The sequence below is a fragment of the Gopherus flavomarginatus genome, chromosome 10 (assembly GCF_025201925.1).
Source record: "Gopherus flavomarginatus isolate rGopFla2 chromosome 10, rGopFla2.mat.asm, whole genome shotgun sequence".
In the NCBI taxonomy this organism is placed as follows: domain Eukaryota; kingdom Metazoa; phylum Chordata; order Testudines; family Testudinidae; genus Gopherus; species Gopherus flavomarginatus.
Window position 1 is genome coordinate 48,738,203 of NC_066626.1, and position 13,116 is coordinate 48,751,318.

The 13,116-nt window shown below is 39.5% G+C and overlaps 1 protein-coding gene across 6 annotated transcripts in view; it reads right to left on the reverse strand.

Moving 5' to 3' along the window:
* SLC4A10 (solute carrier family 4 member 10) overlaps positions 1-13,116 on the reverse strand; it is a 331,078-nt gene that overhangs the window by 67,186 nt on the left and 250,776 nt on the right. For all 6 annotated transcript variants that reach the window (XM_050969205.1, XM_050969204.1, XM_050969203.1 and 3 more), the window contains one exon: positions 10,731-10,919. In XM_050969205.1, the coding sequence (XP_050825162.1) occupies positions 10,731-10,919 (189 nt within the window). The remainder of the gene's footprint in view (positions 1-10,730; positions 10,920-13,116) is intronic.

Genomic DNA, 13,116 nt, shown 5'->3' on the forward strand with positions numbered 1-13,116 from the left:
AATACAGAAGAGTGATATGTTGCAAAATGTCTGGACCAGATTCTGCACTCAGTTATACCCATGCAACCCCCATGATTTGGTTGGGATCATAAAGGTGCAAGAGAAAGTAAAATTTAGATTTGTAATTTAAGATCTATAATATCCTCAAATTCAGGGAAGAATGCTTTTGGGATTATGTGAAATGGACTGAATGTTCATTCTTTATTTTTCTAGGCAAATAGGAAACATGAATAATTACAGATATTAGCATACACATTTTGTATGCTAGAGGGAGAGAGAGACAGAGAGACAGAAGCTAAAGTTTTTTTTCATAACTTAGTATTTACATCTGTATTGTTATTCCATAAAGTGAAAGCTGAAATGCAATTCTTTAATTAAATTCTGGCTATAGTGCAGACTCAAACTTCACACAAGTGTATACCTACCCATTGAGCTGGAGGTGTGATTCTCAGCTCAAGGAAAAATACCTGCTATAGCTTTTGGTGAGCTCGTGTGCTAAAAATAGAATGTTGCTGAGGCAGCGCAAGCTGTTGGAGTGACTACCTGCCCCGGGTTTGTACCCATCCAAGACCTTAGGCATGTACTCAGGACAGCTAGTCCATCCCACCACTTGTGCTGCCACAGCTACACTCTAACTCTCTTTCTCCATGAAAATGGCAAACATCATATCTAATTTTAAAAAGGGAAACAAAGAGGGCTTAGGGAATTGTAGACTGGTCTACCTAACTTTGATAGCTGTATGGATACTGGAACAAATTATTAAACAATCAATTTGTAAGTGCCTGGAGGATAATAGAGTAATAAGGAATAGCCCTGTCAAACAAGGAAATTCAGTTGGTTACAAGCCTAGTAGATAGGGCGAAGCAGTAAATGTTTTATATCTTGATTTTTGTGAGGTTTTTGACACTGACACTGTCCCATGACTTTCTCATGAGTAAACTAAAGAAATGTGGTCTAGATTAATTTACTAAAAGGTGGGTGCACAACTGGTTGAAAGTCTGTATTCAAAGACTAGTTATTCAGTGGTTCCCTGTCAAACTAGGAGGGTGCATCTAGTGGTATTCCACAGGGACCAGTCCTGACTCCAGTACTATTCAATATTTTCATTAATGACTTGGCTAACAAAGTGGAGAGAAAGCTTATAAAATTTACAGATGACACCAAACTGCGTGGGGTTCCAAGTACTTAGGAAGACAACATTAGAATGCAAAATGACCTTTACAAATTGGAGAATTGGCCTGAATTCAACAAGATGAAATTCAATAAAAACAAGTGCAAAGTACTACACTTAGGAAGAAAAAATCCAATGTACACCTACAAAATAGGGAATAATTGGCTAGGTGGAAGTATTTCTGAAAAGGATCTGGGGGTTATAGTGGATCACAGATTGAAAGAGTCAACGATGTGATGCAGCTTCAAAAAAGGCTAATTTCATTCTAGGTTGTATTAATAATAGTATCTCATATAAAACATGGGAGGTAATTGTCCCGCTCTACATGGCACTGGTTAGGCCTCAGCTGGAGCACTGTGTCCAGTTCTGGGCACCACACTTTAGAACGATGTGGACAAATTGGAGTGTCCAGAGGGAAGCAACAAATACGATAAAAGATTTAGAAAACCTGACCTATAAGGAAAGATTAGAAAAACTGGTCATATTTAGCATTGAGAAAAAAAGACACATGAGGGATAGTCTCAAATAAGTTAAGGGCTGTTTTAAAGATGGGGGTGATCAGTTGTTCTCCATCTCCACTGAAAGTAGGACAAGAAGTAATAGGCTTAAACTGCAGCTAGGAAGATTTAGGTTAGATATTAGGAAAAACTTTACCTATAAGGGTAGTTATGCTATGGAATAGCGATGTTGTGGAATCCCCAATATTGGGGGTTTCTAAAAACAGTTTGGACAAACACTTGCTTGGGATGATCTATGTCTGCTTGGCCCTGCCAAAGCACAGGGAGCTGGATTTGGTAACTTCTTGAGGTCCCGTCCAGCCCTCTATTTCTAAGATTCTAGAAAAGCTAGAGTGAGTATGAATTCTCAAGATGGGAATCACACCCCCAACTCAAAGTGTAGACAGCTTGGGAGCCTCTAACCAGCTAATGTGATGTAATTTTTAATGGTCTAAACACTTGCTTTAACAATTGTGTCTAATAACTCCCTGTGGGAACAGAAATGTACACTACAGGAAACACAACAGGCCCTAGTCAGTATGTGGAGTTTGTGAATGGCTTTTGTTCTTTTTGCATGCCAACACAAGACTTTATTTTTTATTTTCCATGTATGGTACAGCCTTCATTTAAGTAAAACAGTGAGCCAAGGATAAAATCTGAAAATGCAAACCAAGTGGATCCTACAGGCTCAAAAAGCAGACAGCAAATAAATAGAATGCAATGTGCTTAATTCTGGTGGGGTCTGACTCATTATTTTTGAATGCCTGGGGCTGGCAATATTGTGATTGGATCAATGGGAATGGTGGGGACCTAGGCAGTAGGATCACAGACAAGCCACAAGTACAGCCCATTAGCCACAGTAACAGCCACATTCATGCAGTTGCTCTATGTCCTGTCTTCAAGTTGAAGAAGATGATTCCACTGCTCATCTCCAGGAACACCTGTATATCTCTGTCAAGTCAAACACTTTTACTTGTTTTGTGTGTGGAGGTGGGGGTGAGGTGGAGAGGAGGGAAGATGACCAGAATTTCATTCTTTAACAGCACTGAAGTATAGAGAGAACACTTAAAAATCTAATGATGATATCAACGCCTGGATTTATTCTACTGTCAGTATGCATCAAGCATTCCAATAGTTATAGTCTTCTGTTTGAGAAGTCATCAAAGAGAATTGCTGATTTTCTAAAGCATGTACCTGCCAATCAACTGCAACATGCTATCTAACTGAAACACTCAGCATGCACGCGCACACACACACACAGAGGAACTTAAACATTTCAACAGACACACTCATGTTTAAATAGGTTTTAGGGGCTATCTAATTAAAATGTCAACACCAAAACCAATTAAATACGCTTCATGGTTTTATGTAGAAAATGATTTGCTTTTAAGATAAAGGAAAATTCCCAAGACTTTAAAAGTATGTATAGTAGATACGCATGCTCAATTTTAGGAAATAACAATAACTCAAAAGAAATAGATTCTTTCATGCAAAACCAAACCATTTATATATCAAAGGAATTAAAATGGGGTCCATTTTTATATTGCATTTATAGATGCCTATATTAAAAGAATTCAGTATTTTGAGAAAACCTACTAATTACACCAAGTAAAAATCAGAGTTCCAGAAAGAGAATTTAAGCTACAATATACTATGGCCTTCCAAAATTTCAACCCAAAAGTTATTGCATTCAGGATACCTTCAGTACTCAATATTTATCCAAGAAACCTTGTTTTTATCAAAAGACAAACAAAAACAACCACAGTAAGCACAGTAACCACAATAAGCACAAAAGAACAAGGTACAACTAAAAGAAATCAAGGCAAATCAAACATGGAGCTTCATAAACCCTGAATATTTATAAAAGCATACAAAAAGCTATAGTATTCCTTTCCATTCAGTAATGATTCAATGTTTTTGGAGCCCAGTACTGGGCCTTGTGGACTTTTAACTGTGACTTCTTACTAGTCACCAATTTTCAAATCTTAAATGGACTCACATCTAAGGAGACTAGGAAGCAAAGGGATAAATAGTAACAATATATAAAGTAGATTAGGGTCAGATTTTTGGTCAGAGTATTGTAAAGTTCAAATATAATACAAAATTCAGTTTTTAGCTACTGTATTTGTAAAGAACAAATGCCACTCTCATTGTACCTGCACGACTGAGAGTAGGATTTGGTGCCATTTGAAAATACTTCTTATGAGAAGAAGCAGAGGAAGTCAGATTATGCATTTTTGTATATTAGACCTGAACCTTAAACATAACTCCATGCATACTCATGCAACTCTAACCAAAATGATGTGGTTTGCCACTTTCTCAACTGATATAAGAAAATGTGTTTAAAAATAAATGGTTTCTAGTCTCAAATATTCCATCTTAGTTACAAATAATGACCATCATCATGTAGGATTCTCTTATAAAATTATCACAGCTTCTGCCAAAGGCCTTAAATATTATTAGCCTATAGCAAAAAGTTGCATGCTAGAAGGAAACTGAGATGAAGACATGGATGTACATGTTAATTGACCTGAAACCCAAGCAGGATACATTTTTATACTACCTCTCAAACCTTCAAGGAGCTTACAGAACCCAAAGGGTAGGAGATGAGGGAGGTACAGAGATGAGATGAGCCTGTTAGAGACAGACACAACAAAGACAGAGCAAAATAAAGAAATATAAAGATGAATGACACAATTCCATATATGTAGATTATACATTTAATCATGGGTACAAGGAACATATGGAGAAAGAAAGAACAAATATTGGGTGACAATGTTTAAGAATTACGTGAGCCTTATTTCAATAATATCATGAAAAAGCTGTGGATTGTAAGTCTTGACTAAAATTAGTTAGCTTGAAAAGAGTACATATCAAATATGAAATACAATATTAGATCATTTAATTTAGAATACTTATGGTTGGGTCCAGCTGTATCGGCTATACAGAGAAAAGGAAACCTATGAAGAATTTGATCCCATATTACATATGCATCCAAAAACTCTCATTTAAGTCCCTGGGTGTCTTCAACAGGCAAGGAATATAGGATCAGGTCCTTAGAGACAAATTCATCACTGGTGTAAACAGAAGACTTTCTATTGACCTCAGTGTAGTTTCATCTGCTTTATATTAGCATTGAATTTGGACATTAATGCTTAACTGCAGATACAAGATTATGAAACTGGGATGCAAATAATGTAAAAATGCAACCTAATGGAAAAGTAATTTATAATCTATGGGCCAAATTCAAAAGTGATGCATACATCAGACTCCCTAACATGAATGTAGCATGAATGTACATCCATTATAGCAAGTATAAAGAAGTCTGAATTAGTGCAATTTGCAAGCCAAGGAGCTAGAAGATGTGAGAAGGCCACTTTGATTCACACGTTTCTTATGTAACCCACTGGTGCATGTGTGACAGGTCCCCCACTGTGCTGATCTGCAAGGGATATGAGCAATTACAGTCCCAAGTGCCACAGTGTCATATCTGTGTCAAATTTAGAGGCGATTTAAACTGTATGTTGATAAGCGGGCATGACTGACTCTAAAGGAGTCTCAGTTGGTGCAAACACCACATAGGGAAAGAAGAAGGTGCAACAAGGTATATGTTAATACGGATGGAAAGCGCTATTGTAACTTACACCTTCTTGCACCCAACTGTTAATCACTTGTCCTGTTACCTTTCCTCAGCCTGTTGGTGTGTAAGTTACATCAGGAATGGGTTCGTCTATACTTGGAGCTGGGGGTGTGATTCTCATATCAAGGAGACAGAAATCACATACACATATTAGCTCTGATCAAGTGAGAACGCTAAAACTAGAATGTAGCTGCATCAGTGCGAGTGGTGGGAGGGGCTAGTTGTCCCAAGTACAATCCCATCCAAGAACCTAGGCATGTACTCAAGGTGGCTAGTCCCTCCTGTGACTTGTGCTGACACAGCTACATTCTATTTTTAGCACACTAGTGCAAGCCTTTGCTCAATCCAAGCTAGAACAGGTATATCTCCAAGTGTAGAAGTTAAAGGTATACAGCTAGTCAGAAACAGGGGGGTATGGAGATTGCTGTTTACTGTCAGAATTTTGTTATCGTCTGATTTTTCTGACCAACCATACTATCATGAAACTCGCATTACTAGTTCTCTCTGCAAAAATGTGTGCATAAATTCTGCATTGCAGAAACCTGTTCAAAAGTACTGAAAAATATTTGTTACCGTTCCTGTAATAATGCAAAAGTGGTGTATCTGGTCAAAGCTAGTTTTTAGGGATATACCATCATCTTGAGACATACATTTACATATATAAGTCTCAAACATCAAGATGAGGATTCTATTAATCTCACTAAAAATATGCGTTACATAGCATTCCAAACGTGAGCTGCAAAGATGACTTGGTAACGGCAAAAGATTATATACACCTCTACCTCAATATAACGCGGTCCAATATAACATGAATTTGGATATAACGTGGTAAAACACAGCACCGTGGGGGGGGGCTGCGCACTCCTGTGGATCAAAGCAAGTTTGATATAACACGGTTTCACCTAGAACACGGTAAGATTTTTTGGATCTTGAGGACAGCGTTATATCAGGGTAGACGTATATTTTAAAATTCCACTGGCTTTAATAGCATTTACTCTGTAATTCTTTTCCACCCTCCATTCTGGGCATTCAGTGTCAAACTAAGCTTTTTTTAAAAAAAATCATTTCTGCTGTTGTTATGCCAAATTTGAGTGTCACTTTTTATTGGAACATCAAAAGCAGGCTTTTAATTCTCTCAGTTTTGATGCTTATTGAAAAGTGAAAGTTAAACACAGCATGGTAGCATGAAAAATGCATGGTAAATCCATAGCACCCTGACATTTTAGCCCTGAAGAGGATGTGAAGAAAAGCCATTGTAAACAAAAGATAATACTATTAAATACAAAGAAAATTAATTAGAAGTTCTGAGAGATCCACACACAAAGAAAAGCAGAGGAAGAACATAAGTACAAATATTTCCCAGTAATGCCATCCTGATGGTCTAGTGAGGGCACAACAGGTTGGGTTGTCCCCTACAGGGGATGAGAGTTTGAGTCATGGTCTCAGGTCTTTACTTCCAAGATATTTGGGGTTGGGCACACTGCCAAGCTAGCATGTGCAGACACTGGAGAGAGAAAGGGTTGAATGCCTAACTACAGTGAGTGACTAGAGTTGGGGGAAATGGTGTCTCTAAACCATCTTTCCATGCCCCAACCCTGGGGACACCAAGGGCCTAGTGGCTTTACAAGTTACAATAGTTGTAGCAAGTAACACATCACTATGCCATCTCTAAACCGCCTGAGGATTCTCAGTGTAAGCAACCTGGGGTTTAGAAAGCATGGCCCCTTTAAAACCTCATCCTGAGGCATAGGAAGTGCTGGTTTTTCCAGGAGGAGGGGAGTCAAGGTAGGGAGAGTGTCAGGGATGTGGGTGGTGGTAGCGCCAGACAAGGGGCCTACAGTGAGCAGGCTCTCCCACAGCAAAGCAGCTGAGAACCAGTCCAAAGCCTGGAAGGACAGAGCTGCTGACCAGAGATGTCCCAGGATGGGAGCCAGCAGGTGCACCACACCAGAAATCACCTGAGAAGGACAAACCAGACCCAATATCATTGTCACCCAGAGCTGTATGGGGCTGTGAGGATGGGACATGCGACTTTGCACTGCGAATAAGGAAGGAGGCTGTAGCTAGTTAAGTGGGGAGGGTTGTTGCTCTGTGTAGGTTTTTTAGAGAGTGGAAGAAGAGGCACCAGAGGGTATTTTGGAGGGAATGCTTACTGGTGCCAAAGAACCAGGAGCACCCAATGACTCACTGTCAGACTGGAACTCTTCCCAGGATTCCTGAGCTCTGAGTCTAGATGCTCGGCGTCTATCCTTTTATATTGCGGTATCATGAGGCCTGTGGGTCCTCCATTCATCCCTCTATTAATAAATATTTCCTTTCCCCGTATTTCTTGTACTATTCAGGGAGCGGGTGCATGTTTACTCTGCTGGGGGGGAGGAGGGGTTGGAACAGGTGTCCCTGAGACGGAAGGAAGTTTCCCTACTGCATTCCTGTCTATGCCTTTTTCTGGCTGGAGCAGCCTGCAGAGCAGACTCCATCTTGGCCAAAAAGGAGCTACAGTTACACCAAGAAAAATCTTCAGCTGCTCTCTTAGGGCAGATTCTGATGGCTATTCACTGCCTCAGTAGAACAGGGGATAAGGTTCTGGGACAAGGTGTCTGGCATTGCTCTATTTATTACTCTCTGATCATCTCTGGATCAGCATTGATGGGCTCTGAAAAGGGCTGCGTCCATTTCTTCTTGGCTTGGAGATGTTCAGCCTTGGAGGACTGGAAGGAGAAAAATGGAAGGGATCAGCAAGACTTTAGGGATACCTCAGAAGATCTGCTTGTTCTCCTCAGAAGATCTGACAAGCCTTTTGTATAATTAAGCCTTTGTAGAAATAATCATAAAATAAATTGAACAGCTATTTTAATACAATTTGAGATTGCTGGAGAGAAAGACACTTTCATACCTTGCAATTGGTTGGAACCTTTTTTACACCCATATATAGTATACGCATCACAGAGGCATGGGAATAAGCAGACTAAAATGGAACCACAAGCAGGTTTTGCAAGGCTGTCCTCAGAAGCAAAGACATTTCTCACTGTACACACCTGACAGTGCTATGAGATAATTTTATCTTAGTTTTTTTACAAATTTAGTTTACTGAACTTTAGTTTTCACAGTTCAGAAGTTATGTCTGAGCCATCATTCTAATGATAATAGCAGCTTGCTCAATTGCTCTAAGTTTTAAAACCGACATCTAAAGAGAAATTTTCGGCTACAGCCAGCAGGAAGGGGCATACACCATTTACAGACTGCAACAGCTAGATCGAGCCCTCATCTTACATACATATACAGGAGAGTAGGAGAACATAAGGCTCCAGGTGGAAAGGCAACACTCCCAAGCAGGGGCTGTAGTTACAAAGAAAGAGATGTATGTGGGCGAATAGCTGGAGAAAGGCAAGAAATGAATGCTCACACTTTACAAAGAAGGATCTCCTCTCCATGGGCAAGACCCTAAAGGCAGAGGACCTGCCAAAGGCAGGTGAAAAGCCATGCATGTGATGCTGCATATATTATGAGCGGTGCTTTATGGAAGATCTACCCATGACAGTGTGAAGGATGGTGGGGAGCATTCTACAAGAGGAATGTATAGGAGCCTACAGGCCTGAGACCATGCTGATCCACTAAACAATCTCTCTCCTCTCCACTCCCCCTTTCTTTTAAATGGAGCACAGCAGCTACCACTACAGCATGCAGACTGTTGTACTGGATGTGGCATAGCTGCACTGGGGCTCCACGGCCTTTAGGAGAATATAAACAAATAAATACATAAATAAATGGTTTGAGACTATTTTGAAAAGATAAGATCTAGAATAAGTTTGTCCTTTTCCTTCTGAGATGTGCTAAAGCTAACCAATCACATTAGTCCAAGGGACAAAGCGAATATCCAGTAATCTGAACATAACACCGTGTCAATTTAATGAAATTTAGAATAAGAAATCGACATTTCAATAAAGCTCATCTTTAACACAGGCCCTTTTTTCTACTTTGAAAAGGCCAATATAGGAGAGGGACAAGTTAATGGACAATGTTTCAAGATAAATAAGAGACATCTCTAACTGGGTTGGACTGTTAAAAAGCATGCTTGGCAGTATCACTATTACTTGGACCCAAAGTTGATTTACCTTTGTTTAAATACTCTTAAGGATATTTTTACTATTTTAAAATGAATTAAATACAATATAAATAATATAATGAAAATAGTCTGTGCTTCTCACACAAGTTCAGGACGTTCTAATTGCCAGATTGTAGGATGCCCAGAGCACTCTAAGGGCCTGATTTACAAAGCACTTAAGTATGCGCATCTCTATTCAAAGTAGCACTTAAGCACATTGATTTCAATCAGATTTAAGCACAGCCTTAATGATAATCAGATGTTTAAAAGCTGTCCTGAACAGAGATGTTTTCTGGAACTGGGAACTAAGTAAACCTCACATGGAATCTGGACATCACCCAGAAATGATCTTCCTATTTAATGTCCTCTTCAGATTAAATTACATTCAGCCTTCCAAGTCTGAGATTCCCACTCTAGGGAAGGAACTAGGCTTGGAAGTGTGTGTAAAATCAACATTACAGGGCTACCACCAAAGGGTAGTCTTGCTTTGGAACAAAGAGTAGCCTCTACTGCATTGTGGATCAGAAGACACAGAGTTTGTGCAGGTCAGAAGCCAGGATGAAAATTTTAGGCTCACTAATGTCCTTGGAATATCTTCCGCATAATACATTACCACCATGCTGCTTTCATTGGTCTCTTAACCAGTGTAGGTTCATATATTTGAGTAATATCCCAACCATGGAGTATCTTGGGGTACGTTTACACTTCAAGCTGGAAGGTGTAAATGACACCACAGCCATGCTAGCTGTCATTGAGTTATCATGCTAGAAATACAGTGTAGCCTATTCTTACCTCTCTCTAAAGTTTATCTTAACCAAACTTTTTCCATAAAAGTACTGCACAGCCTTTCTCCCTTTTCTTCCCTGTAATGCAATTTCCTGAAAAGTGATTCTATAAAAACAACAATGCTGGTTCCATGCTTATTTTGTCTCAATGGCTTTCCATTTATAAGTGAAAAAATGGGGACTTTTTCCAACTGCCAGTACTGCAAACTCAGTCTAGAATCTAAAAGACAAATTGAGTTCCTTTTACTTAATGCATCATCATCCAGCTCATGCTATCAGATTGACATTGATTCTCCATAGTTAATAGGAGTAAAAAGTAGTAAACATATAGTTCTGTAACTAAATAAAACAGCCATATCTCTAAATATGTACAAGGAGCAGCTCTGTGAAATAAAAGCAGCCATTTTTACATAGTCCCTTTTCAAATCAGAACCACACATTGACTGCTGTGAATACAGCAGTGGACATTAAGCTCAGAGGGAAAAAATATATGCTATAAAAAGCTTCTGAAACATAAAATAATGCAACACGTTACCATTTTTGTCCATGGAATGAGGCTCGGACTGTTTCTTGCCAATATCAGCAAAGGATCTGACAATTGGAATCCTGTTGCTTAACTTCTTCTGATTCTGATGGTGGTGCTGCTTCAGTAAAGCTTCATGTACTCTGTGACGAACATCTTCGCTGAGCTGCCCAGAGCCCACTTGCTGGTCAAGAATCATATCTGAAAAATAAATACATAAATATAATATAATGAATAGAGAGAGGGAATTATGTTATTAATTAATAATTATAATGCCAAATAATAATACATGGAATTATAAGTGAAGGGCCCAGTCTAACATTCTTTATTCAAGAAAAAAACATTAAACCAGACAGCTTCATGCTCCTTGGACAGAGCAGCAGTGACATAGAGCAGAAGAGAGCCAGGTTCCCTGCTTTCATTTGCAGGACCTGGACCTTGTGGTAACTAAGAGCTGAAATTGCAAGGAAGTCCTGCTCAGTCCCAGACCAGAACATGCCCAGTGTGGATGAAATCTTTAGGAAATTTACTAGCTGGAAAGCTCTAGCATGTCTAGTGAGCATAGGGTGGCCAGGTGTCCGGTTTTCAACTGAAAAGTCCAGTCAAAAAGGGGACTGGACAGTTCAGTTACTGCAGGCAGGGGAGGAGTCGGGTCACTACCCACACCAGCCCCTACTCAGCTGGGGCTGTCTCTTATTTGCATCGGGTGGCTGCAGCTCCCAGCCCCGGCTCCATTGGTGAGTCCCTTCCAACCCGGGTGATGGGGCCTTGGGGGAGGAAGAGGCAGGGTGGGGGAGGTTCCAGCACTCCTGCTGGAGTATCCAGTTTTTAAATATTACAAAGTTGACAACCCTAGGGCTTATAACTTGGACAAATCTGGGCACAATTTCATGGGAGTGGCAAAAATCAAATTTCTGATACAGCGTTCCCCTCCATCTCCCATATCAAATTTCAAGTCTGTGGTCCAAAGCATGGAGACACTAAAGGTTTACAAAACAAACATTACCAGAATTTTTTAATATTGGCAAAACAATGTATTTTTCCCAGTCTTGTTCTTGGAAACAGCTGATACACGGTCTTTTAATATTTTCCAAAACAAAACAAAACCCTGAAGAACATACCTGGCATGGAAAATGCCAGTTCAAACCATTAAAGTTTGGCAAAGTCACAAATAAATATCATTTTGATGCTTCTATAACAAAAAAAATCTGTTTCTTAGCAACCTTTCAGTAACAATAGTCATGAATTAGGGAATCTCTCATATTTCCAAAATTACCTGACTGAGCTGAAGTTTCAACATCAGTTCCATTCAGTGGTCTCATTTTCCACCTTGTGTATGTGACCAAAACAAACGGTATTCACACACTTTCGGGTTTTCTATTCTAAATCAGAACACAAATGTCTAAATCTCAAAATCCACCGTAAAATGGAATTACCTTTCTTTGCCTAGCATCATTCTCTAGTATGTACATGTGTACACACACACACACACACACACACACACACACTCTCCTACCCCTATGAGTGTGGATGGATGAGTCTGGATGGCCAGTTGTCCATATAAATGTCCAGTGTTTTTTTAATCCTGATGAGTTGTGGCCTCATTTATATCTTGTGGCAATTAGTTCCGTAGGTTAATTATACATTTGTATGAAAATATACTTTTAGCAGTTTCAAATTTGCAATGTTTCCATTTCATTGAATTTTTTTTGTTCTTTAATTTTGAGAAACATTAAATACAAGTTCCTGACCTACCTACACTAGATCATTCATTATATTGTATAAGTTTGTCATGTTCCTCTTGTTTGTCTCCTCTCTAAGATAAATGATACTCCTGCAATCCTAGGCTTGTCAGGAGCCAGATGAACACTGGGCACAAGTTATGGTAGAGTGCAGACTGCACTAGCTTGTAACCATCCCCCAAGAAACCATGTTTCCCCTAGTGAGCAAAGGAGCACACCATGTTCTACCAACCTCAGCCTCCACAACACTTGTAAAGTACTTTATGACCCCCTTACACTGCTGGTGCACTGCCTTGCAAAGGGCTAGGGTATGAGCCAAGAATCTGACCCTAAATGTCTATTTTACAAATTAATCTATGATTAAGTAGATGAAAATACACATTTACATGTCATTTGTCATGGTCCTAATCCTGTGGGAAGGTTTTTGTTCCCTCCCCTTTTCCCATGCGCCTACACAAGATCACAATCTGGCTGTATATTACTAAGCGATTCACTGATAATGCTTTCAATAAAACAGCAGAAAGAAATTTCAAATAAGAATATACAGCAAAACTAACACCACTTTATTCCGAAACTTTGAATAAATAAGGACCCAATCCTACAAGTGTAACGGAGACAGATGCTGGACATTGTTGGGTGGGACTGAATTTGGGACC